Source organism: Typopeltis vanoorti, chromosome 20, assembly GCF_054136105.1.
Source record: "Typopeltis vanoorti isolate ZY-2024b chromosome 20, IOZ_Tvanoo_1.0, whole genome shotgun sequence".
In the NCBI taxonomy this organism is placed as follows: Eukaryota; Metazoa; Arthropoda; class Arachnida; order Uropygi; family Thelyphonidae; genus Typopeltis; species Typopeltis vanoorti.
The window spans coordinates 10336208-10359788 of NC_143568.1; the positions used below are offsets into that span (position 1 = coordinate 10336208).

Sequence of the window (23581 nt, forward strand, 5' to 3'; positions counted from 1 at the left end):
GTACTAGTAACAATATCAGAGGTAGATGGCTGAAGTAGCAGTTCATTCGAGCGGGCTGTCTAGTGCCTTCCAGATACATCTCGAAGGTTCTCGATACTTCGTTATTTTCATATAAATACAAGAGGATCATATCCACAGTCAGTCAGTCAGTAGTGTGATATTCATGTATAAGCACACGCAGGTTCGTCATGTCAGCCATAGCCTATTGTGGTTTCATATTCCCAGACTTTTTTCATTAGTGTGAGACATATTTAGTGGATAATAACCGTTACACGGCCATTTTGATTCATTTTTCAGGTTCACCTTCCATCTCTATGGCATCTAGTAAAAAGCATAATTCAAGTGATTCTTGTCAGGTTTTTAATGAAAAGTGGACCAATTTGTACTTTTTTGTGCCGATCGACGATAAGCCAATGTGTTTAATTTGTCGTGAGTCAGTGTCGGTATCAAAAGAATACAATATAAAACGACACTATGAGACAAAGCATGCGTCCAATTTCGATCACCTCCAAGGGTGGCTTTGTGTGGACAAAGTGAACCGTCTCCAAATTGATTTAAAATGCCAGCAGGGTACGTTTAAAAGGAAGAGAGCGAAGCGTGCGTCAAAGTAAGTTGTGTAATAGCTAAAAAATTGCTAAAAAATCAAAAGTCTTCTTGGATAGCGAGTTTGTGAATGAGTGTCTCATCGCTGCTGGGAATATTCTGTGCCCGAATAATAAGGAAGTGTCTAAAAAATCGAGTTTTGTCTGGGGTAACTGTAGCATGACATGTCAAAGAACTTGTCAATGACATTGAAGGAACTTTAAAAAAACTGTCGTCTCATTTTCCGTCATATTCACTTGCTTTAGATGATAACACAAATGTGAAGGATATAGCACAACTGGCTATCTTTGTCTGTGGCATCGATCAACAATTCAATGTGACAGAAGAACTGCTAGCGCTCTTACCTATGAAAGGAATGATGAAAGGCACTGATATTTTTGAAGCCGCCAAGAAAACGCTCCAGCGTTTCGACCTCAGCTTAACCAACCTCAAGGGTGTGGTAACTGATGGTGCCCCTGCTATGGTGGGAAAGAATGAAGGGTTTGTTGCACTGCTATGAAAAGAACCGGAACTAGAAGGAAAAGATTTCATCCAATACCACTGTTTTAATCAACCAGGAAAATTTGTGCATAAAAACTATTGGATTTGAGAATGTCATGAAAGTTATTGTGACTGACGTCAACATTATTAGGGCAAGGGGATTGAATCATCGTCAATTCCAAGAGTTTTTGACCCAAGAGTGCGAAGCGGATCACGGCGATGTGGTTTATTATAGTGATGTGCATTGGTTGAGCAGAGGAAAGGTTCTTAAAAGTGTCTTTGACTTAAGGAGCGAAATACAGCAGTTCACGCAAATCAAGGGGAATCCGATTGCGGAATTTAACGATCCGAAGTGGATGACAGATTTTGCCTTTGTGACTGACATCTCGTTGCATATGAATGACCTAAATACATGGCTACAATCCAAAGATCAACTGGTGCACACTCTGTTTGATCACATCAAAGCTTTTGTGGCCAAGCTCAAACTTTGGGAGGCCCAACTCGCAAAAAAAAGATTTAACTAATTTTCAGCTTCTCGCTGAGTCCAACTGTTCGTCTCTTGATGAATACGCTACAAAATTAGCCTTGTTGCGAAGTGAGTTCGAAGAGAGATTTAGTGATTTATGTAACTAACAGTCTTCTTTAGATTAATTTTCAATGCCATTCAGTGTCAATGCTGCTGAAATGCCAGACTCAGTACAAATAAAGCAGCTTGAACACCAAAACAACTCTTCTTTGAGGGAAAAATTATTCAATGTGCCCTTGCTTACATTTTACAAACACTACATTTCTGAGGATGCATTCAATAATCTTCACTGCCATGCTTTGAAGGATGTGCGCTTTGTTAGAAGCACATACTTATGTGAGCAGTTCTTCTCCAGAATGAAGCATATGAAGTCCAAGACAAGAACTCAGATTACGGACGAACATCTTGAGAACATTCTGCCCATAGTGACTTCCAACACTGATGCCAACATCGACAAGCTGGTCAAGAAAAAACATTGCCGAGATGCCCATTGCAATTGTTAGAAATGAATGTTTTCTTCATTAAATTATTTTTTTCAAGTATTAATTGTATTTACATGATCCCGACTCCTACCTACGTTCTTAAAAGAGTTTGTTTAGTTTATTTTTATAGGATGTTATGTAAAGTATGAAATGCAAAGAGTTCCTTGTGAATCTGGAAAGCATCTTACAATTCTAAATACCGCAGTACAGCCTAGTGGCCGCGGGCTTCATTGAACTTTTTAATGAGACCTGCACTGTCTGAAAGGTTGAAGACCCCTGGCTTAAACCATAATATAAAATGATGGTACAACATGACAGAATTTCATGCCAGATGGGACATCGCCTGGTTAGACAAAGCCCCCATTGTTTTTGCCATGGAACCAGGGTGAACAGCAAAAAAGTGAGCTACTGAAACAAATCCTAAAACACACCCCGACTCAACATCACTAGAGTTCAAGATTGTACTATCAACATAAGAAGCCTGAATGGCAAAGAAATGGAACTAACTGAAAGTACCAGATCGACATAATAGGGGTGACTAAAATAAAAAAGACCAAAACTGGTGAGATCTTTCTCAGCAATAAATACAAAATGTGATATTCAGACAATGACAGTCAAGAAAAAGAAGAAGTAGCCATAGTATTAAACACCAAATACCAGGCTAATCTTCTTGAATGGCAGGCAATTCAAGTAGAGTGATGTGGGCAAATATCAGAATAGGGAACTAAAAAATTAGACTTATTTGTGCCTACGTTCACACAGAAAGTTCTACGTGAAGTGGAGGAATTTTTTTGAGGCTTTAGAGAAAGCAACTGACACAATAAAAAATTGGTTCTTGTTGGGGATCTAAATAGCAGAGCAGGAAATGATGGTCAGACATACAAAAATATTCTGGGAAAATTTGGAGAACAGAGCAAAGCTAATAATAATGACAAATAACTGTTGGATTTCTGCTCAGGACATGGACTGGTAATTACTAACACAATGTTCCAACATAAAAATGTGCACAAATTCACATGGAGAGAAGAGGGCAAGAAATAAAGAAGTCTCGTTGATAGTGATGTTTTCTCACTGGTGCAGGACACTAGAGTGTACAGAGGATTTGAAATTGGAAGTGATCACCATTTAGTCTTCACCAGGATAAAATTGAATTTCATATTGAAAAAAAGAACATAAGAAAATTTTAAAGCGAATAAAAGTTGAGTAGCTCTCAGATGTGAACTGCAGACTAAAAATACACGAACATTATTGAAGAAAAAAGGAGAGTTTGAGACCAGGAAGCAAACCTTGGAGATTCACTGGCAAATACTGAAGAAAACATTGACTGATTCAGCGAGACAGGAATGTGGTGAGGTTGTCTACAAGGATCGAAAAATCAGAAATCCATGGTGGACACAGGAAGTTAAAGAGGGAGTGAGGGAAAAGAAGAAAGCATATGAAAAGTTCCTGGCAAATAAGTCAGCCTGTGCTCTTAGAGAATACAGAGACAAATGTAAGAAAGCTAAATACTGTGTAAAACTAGCTAAACAAAAGTTATGGGAGGACTTTGGAAAGAACATAGAAAATAAATATCAAGAAGGTGGCAAGATATTCTGATATTTCAACAACTTCAACAAGAAGTTGTTGAAAAAGCTAAGAAATGGAAGAAAGAGTGCTGTAAAAGGAATTAGAGACGATAAAGTCACATGTCACATGAAAACTGGAGAAAAAAGACATCCTTCAAGTATGAAGTAATTACTTTGAAAAATTGCTAAATGATACAATCAGTGATAACACAGTGGTAAAAAAACAAACAAACAAACAAAAAAAACTGACCAGGCATGCAATCAAGAATACCTATCCATACTTGAAGTAGAAAAAGCTATGAAAAGCCTGAAATGTGGAAAGGCAGCAGGAGTAGATGATATTCATCCAGAAATACTAAAGTATGGAGATATAAAAGTCTTACAGTGACTGCACTGCATAATATTGAAGGATCAATTCAGATGATTGGAGTACAGCTCTCATAGTACCCACATATATAAAAAATCGGAAATAAAACTGAATGTGAGAATTACAGAGGCATTTTTCTATTGAGTGTTCCTGGTAAGATATATGCAAGTATACTTGAGAAATGGTTGAGAGGGGGGGGGTTGGGAAACGGAAGCCGGGTGAAGAACAAACTATATTCAGGCCAAATAGAGGCTTTCTCGATCAGATTTTCAATTTATGACAAATAGTGGAGAAAATAGCCTTTAAAGGAATGCAGAGAACCTGCCAGGTTTTCTGACCTAATGTCCAATCCTCACCTTCTCGTGGTGCACCCTGTTGGGTATCTACCTGGATACTGAACAAATGAGGATGGGCTGGCAATTTGAGATTTAGCCGACCAAATTGTATTCTTATCGGCTTAAACCAAAATACAAAATGATGGTACAACATGACAAAATTTCATGCCGGCTGAGGCGTCACCCGGTTAAACAAGGCCGACTGGTTGTTTTTGCCAGGGAACCAGGGCGAACAACGAAAAGTAAGCTACTGGAACAAACCCTAAAACACACGCCAACTCAATATCACCAGAGTTGAAGATCGGTACTATCAAAATAAGAAGCCTGAATGGCAAAGAAATGGAGCTAGCAGAGGAATTAGATAAGTACCAGATCGATATAATAGGGGTGACTGAAACAAAAAAGACAAAAACTGGTGAAACCTTTCTGAGCAATAAATACAGAAGGTTATATTCAGGCAATGACAATCAAGGAAAAGAAGGAGTAGCCGTAGTATTCAACATGAAATACAAGGCTAATCTTCTTGAATGCCAAGCAGTCTCGAGTATAGGAATATGGGCACATATTAGAATGGGAAACTGAACAATGAAACTTATTTGTGCCTATGGTCCCACAGAAGGCTCTACTAAGGTAGAAGTGGAAGAATTTTTTGAGGCTCTAGAGAAAGCTACTGATGCAATGAAAAAGGAAAAGTTGGTCCTTGTTGGGGATCTAAATAGCAGAGTAGGAAATGATTGTCAGACATACAAAAACATTTTGGGAAAATTTGGAGAAAAGAGGAAAGCTAATAATAATGGCAAATACCTGTTGGATTTCTGCTCAGGACATGGACTGGTTATTACTAACACCATGTTCCACACACCTTCTTTTCTCCATGTGAATTTGTGCACATTTTTATGTGCACAAATTCACATGGAGAGAGAAGAAGCAAGGAATAAGAAAAGTCTCATTGACTATGTTATGTTGATAGTGATGTTTTCTCCCTGGTGAAGGACACCAGAGTGCACAAAGGATTTGAAATTGGAAGCGATCACTATTTAGTATTGAGCAGGATCAAACTGAATTTCATATTTAAAAGAATAACATGTAAGAAAGTTTTAAAGCGAACAAAAGTCGAGCAGCTCTCAGATGTGAACTGCAGATTAAAATACACAAAGATATTGAAGAAAAAATGAAAGAGTTTGAGAACAGGAACCAAACCTTCGAGATTCAGTGGCAAGCCCTAAAGAAAACCCTGATTGATTTCAGCCAGAGAGGAATGTGGTGAGGTTGTCTGCAATGATAGAAAAATTAGAACTCCATGGTGGGCACAAGAAGTAAAAGAGGCAGTGAAGGAAAAGAAGAAAGCATATCAAAAGTTCCAGGCAAAAAAGCCAGCTTATGCTCTTAGAGAATACAGAGACAAATGTAAGAAAGCTAAATACTGTGTAAAACCAGCTAAACAAAAGTCATGGGAGGACTTTGGAAAGAACATAGAAAATAAATATCAAGAAGGTGGCAAAATATTCTGGAGGTTGTTGAAGAAGCTCAGAAATGGAGGAAAGAGTGCTGTAAAAGGAATTAGAGATGATAAAGGTGACATGAAAACAGGAGAAAAAGATATCCTTGAAGTATGGAGTAATTACTTTGAAAAATTGCTAAATGAATCAATCAATAAAAGCACAGTAGTAAAAAAAAACACTGACCAGGCATGTGATCAGGAATTCATATCCATACTTGAAGTAGAAAAAGCCATCAAAAGCCTAAAATGTGGAAAGGCAGCAGGAGTAGATGATATTCGACCAGAAATGCTGAAGTATGAAGGAATTCGTCCCGATGATTGGAGCTCTACTCCAATCATCAGGACGAATTCCCGATGATTGGAGTAGAGCTCTAATAGTTCCCAAATATAAAAAGGGAAATGAAACTGAATATGAGAATTACAGAGGTATTTCCCTGCTTTGTGTTCCTGGCAAGATCTATGCAAGTATACTCGAGAAACAGTTGAGAAGAATGATGGAAGAAAAGCTGGGTGAAGAACAAGCTGGATTCAGGCCAAATAGAGGCTGTCAGGATCAGATCTTCACTTTACGACAAATAATCGAGAAATCATTGGAATATAACAAAGATCTGTATTTAAGTTTTTTCGATTTGGAAAAGGCATATGACAAGGTGCCAAGAGAGAGGTTATTCAGTATGCTATGGTTATATGGTGTCAATTGGGCATTATATCAAGCAATACTTAGTCTTTATTTGAGTTGTAAATCAGCAGTTAGGATTGAAGGAAGTACAGGAAGATGGTTTAATGTTAAATCTGGTGTGAGAGAAGGATGTACATTATCCCCTCTTTTATTCATCATCTATATGGATCATATTATGAAGGAAAGTGGTATTAACCTTGATATCAAAATTGGGAATGTTAATGTCAGTCAGCTCTTTGCTTTATGCAGATGATGTTATACTTCTAAATAAATCTGCTACATGTCTGCAAGATTCCTTTTCTAAATTGAATAACTTTTGTAATAAATACAGTATGAAGGTCAGCAATAAAAAGACAAAGACAATGAAAATAGGCAGAATCAATTGAAAATGTCAACTGCATTCTGAATGGAGAACCTGTGGAACAAGTTAAACATTTCAGCCACTTAGGAATGATTTTTAGTGAATATGTTAAATTAAATATGGAAATAGACAACAGAATCAACAAAGCTGGTATTGTTAGGAAGTCATTTGAATAAATTCATATGGAATAAGAGAGGAATTAGTCATCATCATCATCAAATTCCTGCCATGTACTCTCAAGGGGTGCACAGGATATGATAGTACTACATGAAAAAAATTACATCATTATTAATTTCCTATCTACAATTTTCCTCCAAATCAGTCTGTTACTTGTCAAGACTCCAACATTATCAGATCTTATATTTCTATCGTCTAAGGCGCTTTGTACCGTAACAATCCACCTACATCTTGGTTCTTCCTCTGCATCATTTTGCTGCCAACCTGGCAGAGAACACTTGTTTTGCTAATCTTTTCTCGCCCATTCTGTTTAAGTGACCATACCACCTGAGATTAGCTCTGCTAACGCATTCCTGGATGCTGACAATGTCAAGTTCTTTCCTAATATCCTCGTTTTTAATATGATATTGCCATTGATGCCATCTGTTCATGCCTCTAATCTTCCTCAGGACTCTCATATCTGCAGTCTCTAGTCTTTGGTCAAGTGTTTTACTTCTGACCCAGCTCTCAGATTCATAAGTTAAAACTGGTTTGAACACTGTCTTGTATACAGTTAATTTAGTGTTTTGACTAATTTCTCTCTTATTCCATATGAATTATTCAACTGACTTCCCACCCTACCAGCTTTGCTGATTCTGCTGTCTATTTCTATATTTAATTTACCATCTTCAGTAAAAATCGTGCCTAAATAGCTGAAATGTTTTACTTGTTCCACAGGTTCTCCATTCACAACACAGCTGACATTTTCAATGATTCTGTCTATTTTCATTGTCTTTGTCTTTTTATTGCTGACCTTCATACCATATCTATTACAACAGCTATTCAATTTAGTTAGAGAATCTTGCAGACTTGAGTGGATTTATTTAGAAGTATAACATCATCCGCATAAAGCAAAGAGCTGACATTAACATCTCCAATTTTGATATCATGTTTAATACCAATTTCCTTCATAATGTGATCCATATAGATAATGAATAACAGAGGGGATAATGTACATCCTTGTCTCACACCAGATTTAACATTAAACCATCTTCCTGTACTTCCTTCAATTCTAACTGCTGACTAACAACTCAAATATAGACTAAGTATTGCTTGATATAATGCCCCATTGTCACCATATAACTGCAGCGTATTAGTCGGAACACTAAATTAGCTGTATACAAGACAGTGTTCAAACCAGTTTTAACTTATGGATCTGAGAGCCGGGTCAAAAGTAAAGCACTTAACCAAAGAATAGAGACTGCAGATATGAGAGTCCTGAGAAAGATTAGAGGCGTTAACAGATGGCATCAATGGCATTATCATATTAAAAACGAGGATATTAGGAAAGAACTTGACATTTTCAGAATCCAGGAATGCTTTAGCAGAGCTATTCTCAGGTGGCATGGTCATTTAAACAGAATGGGCGACGAAAGATTAGCAAAACAAATGTTCTCTGCTAGGTTGGCATGAAAACGACCCAGAGGAAGACCAAGATATAGATCGATTGATACTGTACAAAGTGCCTTAAAAGATTGAAATATCATCATCATCATCATCATCAAATTCCTGCCATGTACCCTCAAGGGGTGTACAGGATATGACAGTACTACATGAAAAAATTACATCATTACTAACTTCCTATCTACAATCTTCCTCCAAATCAGTCTGTTACTTGTCAAGACTCCAACATTATCAGATCTTATATTTCTATCGTCTAAGGCACTTTGTACCGTATCAATCCACCTATATCTTGGTCTTCCTCTGGGTCGTTTTCCTGCCAACCTGGCAGAGAACACTTGTTTTGCTAATCTTTCCTCTCCCATTCTATTTAAGTGACCATACCATCTGAGATTAGCTCTGCTAACGCATTCCTGGATGCTGACAATGTCAAGTTCTTTCCTAATATCCTCGTTTTTAATATGATATTGCCATTGATGCCATCTGTTCACGCCTCTAATCTTTCTCAGGACTCTCATATCTGCAGTCTCTAGTCTTTGGTCAAGTGTTTTACTTCTGACCCAGCTCTCAGATCCATAAGTTAAAATTGGTTTGAACACTGTCTTGTATACAGCTAATTTAGTGTTCCGACTAATTTCTTTCTTATTCCATATGAATTTATTCAATTGACTTCCCACCATACCAGCTTTGCTGATTCTGTTGTTTATTTCTATATTTAGTTTACCATCTTCAGTAAAAATTGTGCCTAAGTAGCTGAAATGTTTTACTTGTTCCACAGGTTCTCCATTCACAACACAGTTGACATTTTCAATGATTCTGCCTATTTTCATTGTCTTTGTCTTTTTATTGCTGACCTTCATACCATACCTATTACAACAGCTATTCAATTTAGTCAGAGAATCTTGCAGACTTGTAGCGGATTTATTTAGAAGTATAACATCATCCGCATAAAGCAAAGAGCTGACATTAACATCTCCAATTTTGATATCAGGTTTAATAAAACATTCCTTCATAATGTGATTCATATAGATAATGAATAACAGAGGGGATAATGTACATCCTTGTCTCACACCAGATTTAACATTAAACCATCTTCCTCTACTTCCTTCAATTCTAACTGCTGACTCACAACTCAAATAAAGACTGAAGTATCGCTTGATATAATGCCCCATTGACACCATATAACTGCAGCGTATTGAATAGCTTCTCTCTTGGCACCTTGTCATATGCCTTTTCCAAATCGACAAAACTTAAATACAGATCTGTGTTATATTCCCATGCTTTCTCGACTATTTGTCGTAAAGTGAAGATCTGATCCTGACAGCCTCTATTTGGCCTGAATCCAGCTTGTTCTTCACCAAGCTTTTCTTCCACAATTCTTCTCAACCGTTTCTCAAGTATACTTGCATAGATCTTGCCAGGAACACTCAGTAGGGAAATACCTCTGTAATTCTCACATGCAGTTTTATTTCCCTTTTTATATATGGGTGCTATGAGAGCTCTACTCCAATCATCGGGAATTCGTCCCTCTGTCCAGGCTTTCTGAACTATGCAGTGCAGCCACTGTAAGACTCTTATACCACCATACTTCAGCATTTCTGGTCGAATATCATCTACTCCTGCTGCCTTTCCACATTTCAAGCCTTTGATGGCTTTTTCTACTTCAAGTATGGATATGTATTCCTGACTGCATGCCTGGTCAGTGTTTTTTATCACTGTGCTGTCATCACTGCTTGTTTCATTTAGCAGTTTTTCAAAGTAATTACTCCATACTTCAAGGATATCTTTTTCTCCTGTTTTCATTTCACCTTTATCATCTCTAATTCCTTTTACAGCACTCTTTCCTCCATTTCTAAGCTTCTTCAACAACCTCCAGAATATTTTGCCACCTTCTTGATATTTATTTTCTATATTCTTGCCAAAGTTCTCCCATGACTTTTGTTTAGCAAGTTTTACACACTGTTTAGCTTTCTTACATTTGTCTCTGTATTCTGTAAGAGTAAAAGCTGACTTATTTGCCAGGAACTTTTGATATGCTTTCTTCTTTTCCTTCACTGCCTCTTTAACTTCCTGTGTCCACCAGGGAGTTCTGATTTTTTTATCCTTGCACACAACCTCACCACATGCCTCTCTGGCAGAATCAATCAATGTTTCCTTCAGAGTTTGCCACTGAATCTCCAAGGTTTGATTCCTGTTCTCAAACTCTTTCATTTTCTTTTCAATAATATTTCTGTATTTTAGTCTACAGTTCACATCTGAGAGCTGCTCAACTTTTATTCGCTTTAAAACTTTCTTACATGTTATTCTTTTCAATATGAAATTCAATTTTATCCTGCTCAAGACTAAATAGTGATCACTTCCAATTTCAAATCCTCTGTACACTCTGGTGTCCTGCACCAGGGAGAAAACATCACTATCAACAATAACATAGTCAATGAGACTTTTCTTATTCCTAGCCTCTTCTCTCCATGTGAATTTGTGCACATTTTTATGTTGGAACATGGTGTTAGTAATAACCAGTCCATGTCCTGAGTAGAAATCCAACAGATATTTGCCATTATTATTAGCTTTGCTCTTTTCTCCAAATTTTCCCAAAATATTTTTGTATGTCTGACAATCATTTCCTACTCTGCTATTTAGATCCCCAACAAGGACCAACTTTTCCTTTTTCATTGTGTCAGTTGCTTTTTCTAAAGCCTCAAAAAATTCCTCCACTTCTACCTTAGTAGAACCTTCTGTGGGACCATAGGCACAAATAAGTCTCATTGTCCAGTTCCCCATTCTCATATTTGCCCACATTACTCTACTTGAGACTGACTGCCATTCAAGAAGATTAGCCTCGTATTTTGTGTTGAATACTATGGCTACTCCTTCTTTTCCTTGATTGTCATTGCCTGAATATAACATTTTGTATTTATTGCTCAGAAAGATCTCACCAGTTTTGGTCTTTTTTGTTTCAGTCACCCCTATTATGTCGATCTGGTACTTATCTAATTCCTCAGCTAGCTCCATTTCTTTGCCATTCAGGCTTCTTACGTTGATAGTACCGATCTTTAACTCTGGTGATGTTGAGTTGGGGTTTATTTTCAGATTTGTTCCAGTAGCTGACTTTTCGCTGTTCGCCCTGGTTCCATGGCGAAAACAACGGGGACCTTGTTTAACCGAGCGACGCCCCAGCCGGCATGAAATTTTGTCATGTTGTACCATCATTCTATATATTGGTTTAACCAATAAGAATACAATTTGGTCGGCTAAATCCCAAATTGCCAGCCCATCCTCGTCCGTTCAGTATCCAAGTAGATACCCAACAGGGTGCACCACGAGAAGGTGAGGATTGGACATTAGGTCAGAAGCCCTGGTCGGTTCTCCGCATTCCTTTAAAGGCTATGTGGAGGTCTCCTCTCAGTTATACAGCTTTGACCCTTAAGCACCCCCGAGATTGAAATATAAGATCTGATAATGTTCGAGTCTTGACAAGTAACAGACTGATTTGGAGGAAAATTGTAGATAGGAAGTTAGTAATGATGTAAATTTTTCATGTAGTACAATCATATCCTGTACACCCGTTGAGCGTACATGGCAGGAATTTGATGATGATGATGATGATAGTGGAGAAATCATGGGAATATAACAAAGATCTGTATTAAAATTTTGTAGATATAGAAAAGGCATACGACAAGGTGCCAAGAGAGAAGCTAATCCAGAGAAGTTGGATTTATTTAGAAGCATAATATCATCTGCAGAAAGTAAAGAGCGCATATTAACATTTCTAATTTTGATATCAGATTTAATACCACCTTCTTTGATAATGTGATCCATATAAAGACTACAGTTATATGGTGTCAGTGGGCATTATATCAAGCAATACTTAGTCTTTATTTGAGTTGTAAGTCAGCAGTTAGAATTGAAGGAAGTTCAGGAAGATGTTTTAATGTTAAATCTGGTGTCAGAGAAGGTTGTAAATTATCCCCTCTGTGATTCATTATTTATATGGATCACATTATCAAAGAAAGTGGTATTAAATCTGATATCAAAATTAGAAATGTTAATATGCGCTCTTTACTTTCTGCAGATGATATTATGCTTCTAAATAAATCCAATATAAGCCTGCAAGATTCCTTGACTAAATTGAATAACTGTTGTAATAGATTTGCTATGAAGGTCAGAAATAACGAGACAATGAAAATAGGCAGAAGCATTGAAAATATCAACTGCATTAGAAATGGAGAACCTTTAGAACAAGTAAAACATTTCATCTACTTGGGCATGATTTTTTAGTAAAGATGGTAAATTAAATATGGAAATAGACAACAGAATCAACAAAGCTGGTATGGTAGAAAGTCAACTGAATAAAGTTATATTAAATAAGAGAGAAATTAGCAAAACACTAAATTAGCTGTATAGAAGACAGTGTTCAAACCGATATTAACTTATGGATCTGAGAGCTGGGTTAAAAGGAAAACAACTTGACCAAAGACTAGAGATCGCAGATATGAGAATCCTGAGAAAGATTTGGGATGTTAACAGATGTGATCAATGGCAATATCATATTAACCCTGTGATATACAAATCATTTTTAAACTCTAAATTTGTTTGAAATTGATGCGAACTTCGTAAAGTCTGCGATACGTCAAAATCAATTTTGGTGCAATAAACAAAAAGACGTGTCACAGACGTCTTTGTATGTTAATGGGTTAAAAACGAGGATATTAGGAAAGAACTTGACATTGTTAGCATTCAGGAATGTGTTAGAGGAGCTAATCTCAGGTGGTATGGTCATTTAAACAAAATGGGAGAGGAAAGATGAGTAAAACAAATGTTCTCTGCCAGGTTAGCAGGAAAAAGACACAGAGGAAAATTGTGTCTTTTTGGTGGATTGATATTGTTTTTGCCAGGGAACCCAAGATATAGGTGGATTGATATGCTATAAAGTGCCTTAGAAGATAGAAATATAAGACCTGATAATGTTGGAATCTGTTACATGGATAACATGTAATAGATTGATTTGGAGGAAAATTGTAGATAGGAAGTTAGTAATGATGTAAATTTTATATGTAGTACTATCATATCCTGTACCCCCTTAAGGGTACAGGATATGTCAGGAATTTGATGGTGATGATATTTTATCCAATCTGCAGCTATTTACCAGCTGGCAAAATCTACTTGACATGCACTTGGCAAGCATATTTGCCGAGCTATGCGAATAACTATCCTGGTGCTCATTTTTGTTTCGGTGTTGACTAACCAGCCTTACACAATTTGCAGGGATTACCCCTCTCCCTTCTTGTCCCATCTTTTTCCTTCTTCATGTATTATAAATTTACTTCTGATCCGTCCATTAAACTCTTTAGTTACTTAAATGTTTCTATCATAACCCATATTTAGTTCCTATCATTCAGTTTTTGTTAAGTATAAACCTCATAGGGAGAATTCCACAGACCTGTCACCATCTTTCACTCACTTATGAATCCTCCTTACAATTTGTTAATCTCAAGAAACCCAGATGACTAAATCTGTGCTCAGTAGTCAAAATATTGCAATATCCAAGCTTTATAAAGAGAGATAATAACTTCCATATCTGTGCTTGTCAATGTTCACCTTCTTTGATCTTAATTTTTAAGTATTTAACATAACAAACAGCAAGGCTCATGCTCTACTATTTGCCACTAAAAACATAGCAAAATATTATGTGACACTACTGAAGAATATATTATGTGCAAAATATTATGTGACACTCTAAGGACTCATCATGGGAGGATTCTCTACATACAACTGACCATCTACATTACTTAATCCAACTACTATGCCTGGGGTGCCGAAGAGTCAAAGCTTTATAATTGAGAGGAGACCTCCAGATAGCCTTCAAAGGAATGTGGAGAACCAACCAGGGCTCCTGACCTAATGTCCAATCCTCGTTTTCTCGTGGTGCACCCAGTTAGGTATCTACCTGGATACTGAACAGACGAGGATGGGCTTGTAATTTGGGATTTAGCCGACCAAATTGTATTTTTATTGATTTAAACAAAAATTTCAAATGATGGTACAACATGACAGAATTTCATGCTGGCTGGGGTGTCGCCTGGTTAAACAAGGGCCCCATGTTGTTTTCGCCAGGGAACCAGAGCAAACAGCGAAAAGTCAGCTACTGGAACAAATATCCTAACCACGCCCCCCCAACTCAACATCAACAGAGTTCAAGATTGGTACTATCAACATAAGAAGCCTGAATGGCAAAGAAATGGAGCTGGCTGAGGAATTGGATAAGTACCAAAACAACATAATAGGGGTGACTGAAACAAATAAGGCAAAAACTGGTGAGCTCTTTCTGAGCAATAAATACAAAATGTTACATTCAGGCAATGACAATCAAGGAAAAGAAGGAGTAGCCATAGTATTCAACACAAAACACGAGGCCAATCTTCTTGAATGGCAGGCAGTCTCAAGTAGAGTGATGTGGGCAAATATGAGAATGGGGAACTGGACAATGAGACTTATTTGTGCCTATGGTCCCACAGAAGGTTCTACTAAGGTAGAAGTGGAGGAATTTTTTGAGGCTTTAGAGAAAGCAACTGATACAATGAAAAATGAAAAGTTGGTCCTTGTTGGGGATCTAAATAGCAGAGTAGGAAATGATTGTCAGACATACAAAAATATCTTGAGAAAATGGAAAAAAGAGCGAAGTTAATAATAATGGCCAATACCTGTTGGATTTCTGCTCAGGACATGGACTGGTTATTACTAACACAATGTTCCAACAGAAAAATGTGCACAAATTCACATGGAGAGAAGAGGCAAGGAATAAGAAAAGTCTTATAGACTATGTTATTGTTGATAGTGATATTTTCTCCCTAGTGCAGGATACTAGAGTGTACAGAGGATTTGAAATTGGAAGTGATTACTATTTAGTCTTGAGCAGGATAAAATGGAATTGCATATTGAAAAGAATAACATGTAAGTTTTGAAGCGAATAAAAGTTGTGCAGTTTATAGATGTGAACTGTAGACTAAAATACACAAAGATTATTGAAGAAAAAATGAAAGAGTTTAAGAACAGGAACCAAACCTTGGAGATTCAATGGCAAGTCCTGAAGAAACCATTGATTGCTTCAGCCAGAGAGGCATGTGGTGAAGTTGTCTGCAAGGTTAGAAAAATCAGAACTCCATGATGGACACAGGCAATTAGAGGCAGTGAAGGAAAAGAAGAAAATATTTCAAAAGTTCCTTGCAAATAAGCCAGCTTGTGCTCTTAGAGAATACAGAGAGAAATTTAAGAAAGCTAAAACTGTGTAAAACTAGCTAAACAAAAGTCATGGGAGGACTTTTATTTCGGACTTAAGTTTGGTAGATCTGAAAAGGCATATGACAAGGTGCCAAGAGAGAAGCTTTTCAAAATGTCACAGTTATATGGTGTTAATGGGGCATTATTGCAATACTTAGTCTTTATTTGAGTTGTAAGTCAGTAGTTAGAATTGAAGGAAGTATACGAAGGCAGTTTAATGTTAAATCTGGTGTCAGACAAGGATGTATCATTCTATCAAGGATGTTCATACTATCCCCTCTGTTATTCATTATCTATATGGATCACATTATGAATGAAAGTGGTATTAAACGTGATATCAAAATTGGAGACCTTAATGTCAGCTCTTTGCTTTATGCAGACGATGTTATACTTGTAAAGAAATCTGCTAGAAGACTGCAAGATTCCCTGACTAAATTGAATAACTGTTGTAACAGATTTGATATGAAGGTCAGTATTAAAAAGAGACAAAGACAATGAAAATAGGCAGAACATTGAAAATATCAACTGCATTGTGAATGGAGAACCTATAGAACAAGTAAAACATTTCAGCTACTTAGGCACGATTTTTAGCGAAGATGGTAAATTAAATATGAAAATAGACAACAGAATCAACAAAGCTGGTATGGTAGGAAGTCAATAGATAAATTTATATGGAATAAGAGAGAAATTAGCCAAAACACTAAATTAGGTGTATACAAGACAGTGTTCAAACCAATTTTAACTTATGGATCTGAGAGCTGGGTTAGAAGTAAAACACTCGACCAAAGACTAGAGACCGCAGATATGAGAGTCCTGAGAAAGATTAGGGGCATGAACAGATGGCATCAATGGTAATATCATATTAAAAACAAGAATATTAGGAAAGAACAGCACCCTGGAATGCATTAGCAGAGCTATTCTCAGGTGGTATGGTATGGTCACTTAAGGAGAATGGGAGAGGATAGATTAGCAAAACAAGTGTTTTCTACCAGGTTGGCAAGAAAATTGTAGAAAGGGAGTTAGTAATGGTGTAAATTTTTCATGTAGTACTATCATATCCTGTACATCCCTTGAGAGTATATATCAGGAATTTGGTTATGATGATGAACTACTATGCCATGTCTGTTAACTGAACATGATCTCTGGCAAATTTGCAATATGGGATGAAAAACCTTGTTACTTCTGAATGAGACTTGCGAACTTACCTTTGAGTGGAAAAGCCCATATAGAGATTCTTCTCATCATCAAGGAAATAGAATTCAAGTCTTTTCTGATTGAAGGACACACCATCTCTCATTGTTTTTCCAATTACACTATGGAGGTACTTGAAACGTGTGGTTATTTTTTCTTAATTTAAAAAAGCACGTAGCCCAGCAATTTTCTGAACAGATAAATGTTATAGCTATCAATATTCAGTGGTGGATGTTAAAATAATAGTTACAAATTTTATATGCTTTATGTTAAGGTTATATGCTATTTCTCTTTAATTATGAGACATCTTGAAAAATTTCTTAAATCTTTACTGTACGTGCTTATGGCCATGAAAATATGGCTACAAACATAATCATCACTGTAACAAACACTGTTGTTTACAACAACATAAACAACACCAAGATGGAAAAAAAAATACATCTTTTGAGAAGTTTTTGGTGATGAGACCTCATTATGATGTAAATAAAGAAAGAGTTTAATAAAAACAAGTAATTAAAATCCAACAAGTTTCATAAGTCATAAGACTTACATTATCAGGGGTACTGGTACAGAAAAATTTTACACAACAAAAGCCTATTAGCAATTAATTATACATTGATAATGTCACAACTATCACATATAATTGATAAACCAGAATACAAACAGTAAATTTGTTACTGTGTGCATGTTGGAACGTTGCTAGTTGTTGCTATGAAACCATTATGATGTAAATAAAGAGTTTAATAAAAATCAGCAATTAAAACCTGGCAAGTTTCGTCAGTCATAAAACTTATATCATCAGGGTACTAGTACCTGATGATATAAGATGAAAAGCCTATCAACAATTAATTACACATATTTGATGTTTTGATAACTTACAACTGTTACATATAGTTGATAAACCAGAATACACAAGATAAATTCATTACTGTGCATGTTTTGAACATTGCTAGTTGTTGCTAATTAGGTGTCGTTCATTATTCATATTAATGCCGGCAAAGGTTGGTCGATTGGTAGAGCCTCTGCTACTAATGGCTCAGTTAAGTAAGTTTGAGCGCGGTTAGTAGTTGGAAGGGGACCAATTGTTCGATGCTGTTGGCACACTCTCCCTCGATGAGTCTTTGGACTCCCTGGAGGTGTCAAATAATAATAATAATGTTTAATGGTATAAAACAACACCAAGAATAAAAAAAAAAAAATACATTTATTAAATTAACTTTGTAGTTATCTGATCCATACAGGGTGGATTTACTGTTTACTGTTTGTATTCTGGAACTTTTGGATCAGGCTTTTTATTTTCATTTGTCGCATAAATAACAAATTCTAGAATCAACTTGCATTCATACTCAGCTAGTACTGAAATATATGGTAATTTTAAATTAAAAAAAAAAAAAAAAAAAAAAAAAAGCTGAAAAACACCAAACACATTTTGAATGCTTAAATGCTTACCTCTAGTAAATAATGATCTACCAGAAGTCCATTTCGAGCAGCTGAAGAATCTTTCACAAGACATGCGATTTTTCCATTTTTGAAGAGAAACCCCAAATAACCATTACTATCTTTATGAAGTGTAACAGTGCGTTCAAAAGGTCTACAAGGAAATTACAATGAAAGTAATTAGATTAGATTAGATTAGAGAGTATCACTTGAACTTTTTTTTTTTTTTAAACAGTAATTGGTTCAAAAGGGATTCTTTGAGCTTGAAAGTATTTAATCAGGGAAACAAATAATTCCAGTAAAATACAACAGGTTGCATTGTTCTTGCATTCATGGACGTCTGTCTTTTTTTTGTTGTTGTTGTTGTTGTTGTTTAAAATAACAATTTATTTAATAAAAGCTGCAGTAGGTATGCAAAACTTTATATTATCTACACCAGGCATGGGCAACCTTTCCTAGTTTGGGGACCAAATTATCATTCTGTCTCCAAGTCAAAGGCCGGACCAAATTATTAAATAAAATAAATTAATATTAAATGAATTAAGACAAATTGCTACTTCATATATTTATTTATAATATAATGCTTTGGTATAAAGCTCTACATAAATTTTATAATATAATGAACGACATAACAATTTAATGTGAAGATTGGCCTTGTACTTCAACTACTAGACTATCAATATTGATGTTAATATTACTTAAGGATAATCACATAGAATTTTTGATTTATTGTATTTCATCCTCGAAAAAAACTGTTCACACATATATGTGCTGCCGAAAAGACAAATGATTTTTCTTGAAAAGGTATGTAAATTAGTATATTTTTCTTCCACCAAATAAAATTTATAAAAATACGTCAAAGCAATGTTGTTAAATTGTGATTTTAGCACTAAATCTGCCTGAAGCTCAATAAGTTCCATCTGTAAGTTTTCTGGCACATTATTTACATCAGCATCCATCAGACGAGCAAATATAGGAATGTGGAGTCTTTGTTTTTGAAGTCGGCAAACCTTGTATCAAATTTCACTTCATCTCCAAAGGGATATTTTTATGAGTTGCTAGAGTAGGAAAATTATAACAATTTTTAGCTCTTATCTGACTTTCTAACAATCTTAGTTTATTACAAAAAGCTTTGACATGTCCATGCAGTTCATGAACTAATTGTCCTTGTTTTTGCAATTTAAGATTCAGTTCGTTTAGGTATCCGGTGACATCTACAAGAATGCTAAATCACATACCCACTCATCATCTTTTACTTGGTTAATTGTGTTTCCTTTTATGTTCATAAAATCTGCAATGTCTTGTCTCAGATCATAAAATCGTTTTAACATTTTACCTTTACTCAACCACCTCACTTCACAATAATAAGACACATCTTCATAATCCGAAAATAGGTCTGCCAAATACTCCTTAAATTGGTGGTGATTAAGTGCATGTGACTTAATAAAGTTAATACTGGCTACTACAACTTCCATAACATTTCTGAATTTAATCGATTTTGCACACAGATTTTGTTGGTGGATAATGTAGTGAAAATTTGTTAAATTTTCCAGATGGATCTGTAGTTCTATTGCTCTTTCATGAACTATTCCAATAAATCCCTTCTGTGCACCAACCATTGCAGGGGCTCCATCAGTGCATATGCCAGATAGTGAACTCCATTTAAGCCCAAATCTCTCGAAGACTGTGTTGATTGTTTCAAATATATCTTCACTGGTAGTTGTTCCTTTTAAAGGCTGAAGCGCCAATAATTCTTCTGTGATGTTAAAATCTGCATCAACTCCTCAAATAAATATTGCTAGTTGTGCTGTATCGGAGGCATCGGTGCTGTCATCCAAAGAAATTGAAAATACTTCCAATCTAGCAATCTTCTCTTTTAAACTTTTTTTGATATCATCAGCCATAATTTCTATCCCTCAGACAACAGTACGTCTCGACAAAAGAATATTCTCTAAGTCTTTTTTCTTTTCAGGACATATTATACTTGCAACATCCAGCAGACATTCTTTGATAAATTCTCCTTCACCAAATGACTTAGAATGCCTAGTGATTTTTTCGCTTACCACAAAGCTGGCTTTGACAATGCTGTGGTGCTGCATTCTTTGCTTATTGAACATTTGCTGCTGGGTATCCAAGTTCTTCTTCAACTTCTGTATTTCATCTTTTCGTAGTTGACCATCAATTTTTGGGTGATCCGCATGTCTCGAAGTAAAGTGTCTCTTCAAGTTGTATTCTTTGTTGACAGATACAGATTCGTTGCATAGCAAACAAACAGGCAAACCTTTATTCAGAATAAAATAATAATCCTCCGTCCAGTTGTCTTGAAATTGACGATTCTCTGCATCTACTTTTCTTTTTTTTTGCAATAACTCCTGACATTGTCCCAAATTTATAAGTGATATTCAGAACTGTCAAACAAACTGTCTTCTACACCACAGGCACTGAACAGAACACAACATCAATGCAGGCACTGAACAAAGCACAACACCAATGCAAGGACCGAACTGACACGTTGTAACACGTTCATACACGCCACTAGTCAAAGTGAGAAAGAGACCTTGGTTAGAGAAAACAGTGTGTTTTGCGCAAGTCATATGATGTCAGTTTAATGTGAGTTAGTAGACCACATCATGAATCAGACAAACTTCGCTGAAATAGATTAGGGCCGGATCAAAAGAAGTAGAGGACCGGATCCGGCCCACAGGCTTGCCCATATGTGATCTACACGAAATTCTTTGTAAGCCATATTTTATACTTTTATTAAGTCTAGGAAAACCAGAGTAACCACAGAGAAAAGCTTTAAATAACATGATTACTCTGATTTTTGCCTCTGTTTTATACATGCATCTTGCTAAAAGGAACAACAATATGCAAAGTAAAATGAAGGCATAAAATGAAGTGAAAAATATAGGATACAAAGTTCTCAAAAAGAGAACTGTCCAAGACAAACTGTATTTGAAATGGTATCTTGTGAAACCATCAGTCTGAAGTCAGGAGTTATCATATTCACACAATGTCTATTATATTTCCCCTTAAACTCATTCACCAACAAAGCTTTCAGGACTACTTCTGGCAATCCATTCCACTCATTTACCACTTTTCACACAAAAAATCTCATCCCCACACTCTTGCTAAACTCACTTCCAGAGGGTGAGCCCATTCCTCTGCCCCCTCTGTCTCCAGACAGGTTCTGAAAAATTTCTTCAGCATCTACTTCATAAAACCTGAGTGGTAACTTATATATTTCTATCATGTCTATGTTTTTCTATCTAACAGCTCAACTGTGTACACAACAAACCTTCAGTGTATCCTCATGAGGCACACTGCACACAGCCTAGTCACCTGCCTCAGGTGACTAGGTGATGAATTTTATCAAGATGAAATTTATGAATTTTATGAACTAGATGAATTTTATCAAGCGGTATGTGACCACTATCTTGTTTATTGGGTCTGCGCAGTTAGCCGAGTGGTTACCCGCTCCGCAACCATATGCCTGGGAAAGGAGTGTCCTGCGTTTGATTATCGTCGCTGACGTGAGGAACTAAGGATCTTTCTCAGATCCTTAGTTCCTCACTAAGAACAAACGCTTCCTCACCGGTCTTAAGAACACAACACTTCACAGATAATTACACATGGATGCATGTGGGGGTAATGATCCCACCTCGTAGTGCATTAGGAAACCCAAAAAGGAAGGTCAAGGCCCTACATGGGGCTGTAGTGCCAAAGAAGAAGAAGAATCTTGTTTATTGGAGGCCTGAAGTGACTCGAAAAAGTTCTATGTTTGGTATCTAGAGCAGGGTTTCCAGATTAAGTAAAAAACAATAAATATTAAAAATAAATAAATAAAATAATTGTGATACTAATGTACTACAGCTTTACAACATTCCATGGTGAGAATCATAAAACACTAGAAGTCTCATCTTTATTAACTACTGTCCTCTTCAATTTAGCAGCAGTGGCTCAAGTACTAAGTTTGTGGCACACCACTGATCACATACCTTATTTTTAATTCAACTCTATCATATACTCACTCTCTGATGTCTGTCCATCAGCCACCCTATATGCCTATCCAAGTTGCCAACTTCATGTCAATCCCCCTACCCATTTAATTTGCATAATAAGGTTCCTTGTGGTATCCTGTCAAATGCCTTTGCAGTGTCTGGTGACTAGTGTGGCCATTCTCTCAGTCTAGCTCATACACAATTCCCCTTCAAATGCTGTGCTCTTCCCCCCCCCCCCAACACTATGTATCATATTCTTCCCATCCACCCATAGAAATGGGAGTGGATATGAAATGAATTGTGAAGAGGATGAATAGGATTCTGTCCACAACCACCATTAAGATACCCCCCCACCCCCCCCCCCCCCCACCCCCCCCCCCCCCCACCCCCCCCCCCCCCCACCCCCCCCCCCCCCCACCCCCCCCCCCCCCCACCCCCCCCCCCCCCCACCCCCCCCCCCCCCCACCCCCCCCCCCCCCCACCCCCCCCCCCCCCCACCCCCCCCCCCCCCCACCCCCCCCCCCCCCCACCCCCCCCCCCCCCCACCCCCCCCCCCCCCCACCCCCCCCCCCCCCCACCCCCCCCCCCCCCCACCCCCCCCCCCCCCCACCCCCCCCCCCCCCCACCCCCCCCCCCCCCCACCCCCCCCCCCCCCCACCCCCCCCCCCCCCCACCCCCCCCCCCCCCCACCCCCCCCCCCCCCCACCCCCCCCCCCCCCCACCCCCCCCCCCCCCCACCCCCCCCCCCCCCCACCCCCCCCCCCCCCCACCCCCCCCCCCCCCCACCCCCCCCCCCCCCCACCCCCCCCCCCCCCCACCCCCCCCCCCCCCCACCCCCCCCCCCCAAAATCTCTAGCTTCATTTATTTTCTGGAGTATAGTTCCATCAATGTGATACACACTTTGTAATCTATTCATCCCAAAATGCAAAACTTTCCATTCCTCCACATTAAACTGACACTGATTATCCTTTGCCCATAATGACAGCCTATTTAAATCACCCTGCAAGCTCTCCATATAGCCTCTACCTAGTTTCACATCATCAGCAAACAACTGAATATTTCCTTTCAGGTTATTTCCTATATCATTAATGTACAAATTAAACAGTAGTGGTCCTAGCACTGAACCTTGTGGCACACTACTAGTTGCTTGTTTTGCC

At 37.6% G+C, this 23581-nt stretch overlaps 1 protein-coding gene across 2 annotated transcripts in view; it reads right to left on the bottom strand.

Annotated features, from left to right (window-relative positions):
* Window positions 1-23581, bottom strand: part of LOC150095224 (syntenin-1-like) — a 101053-nt gene that overhangs the window by 23665 nt on the left and 53807 nt on the right. For both annotated transcript variants that reach the window (XM_090410461.1, XM_090410462.1), the window contains exon 6: window positions 18435-18576. In XM_090410461.1, coding sequence (XP_090266587.1) covers window positions 18435-18576 — 142 coding nt within the window. The remainder of the gene's footprint in view (window positions 1-18434; window positions 18577-23581) is intronic.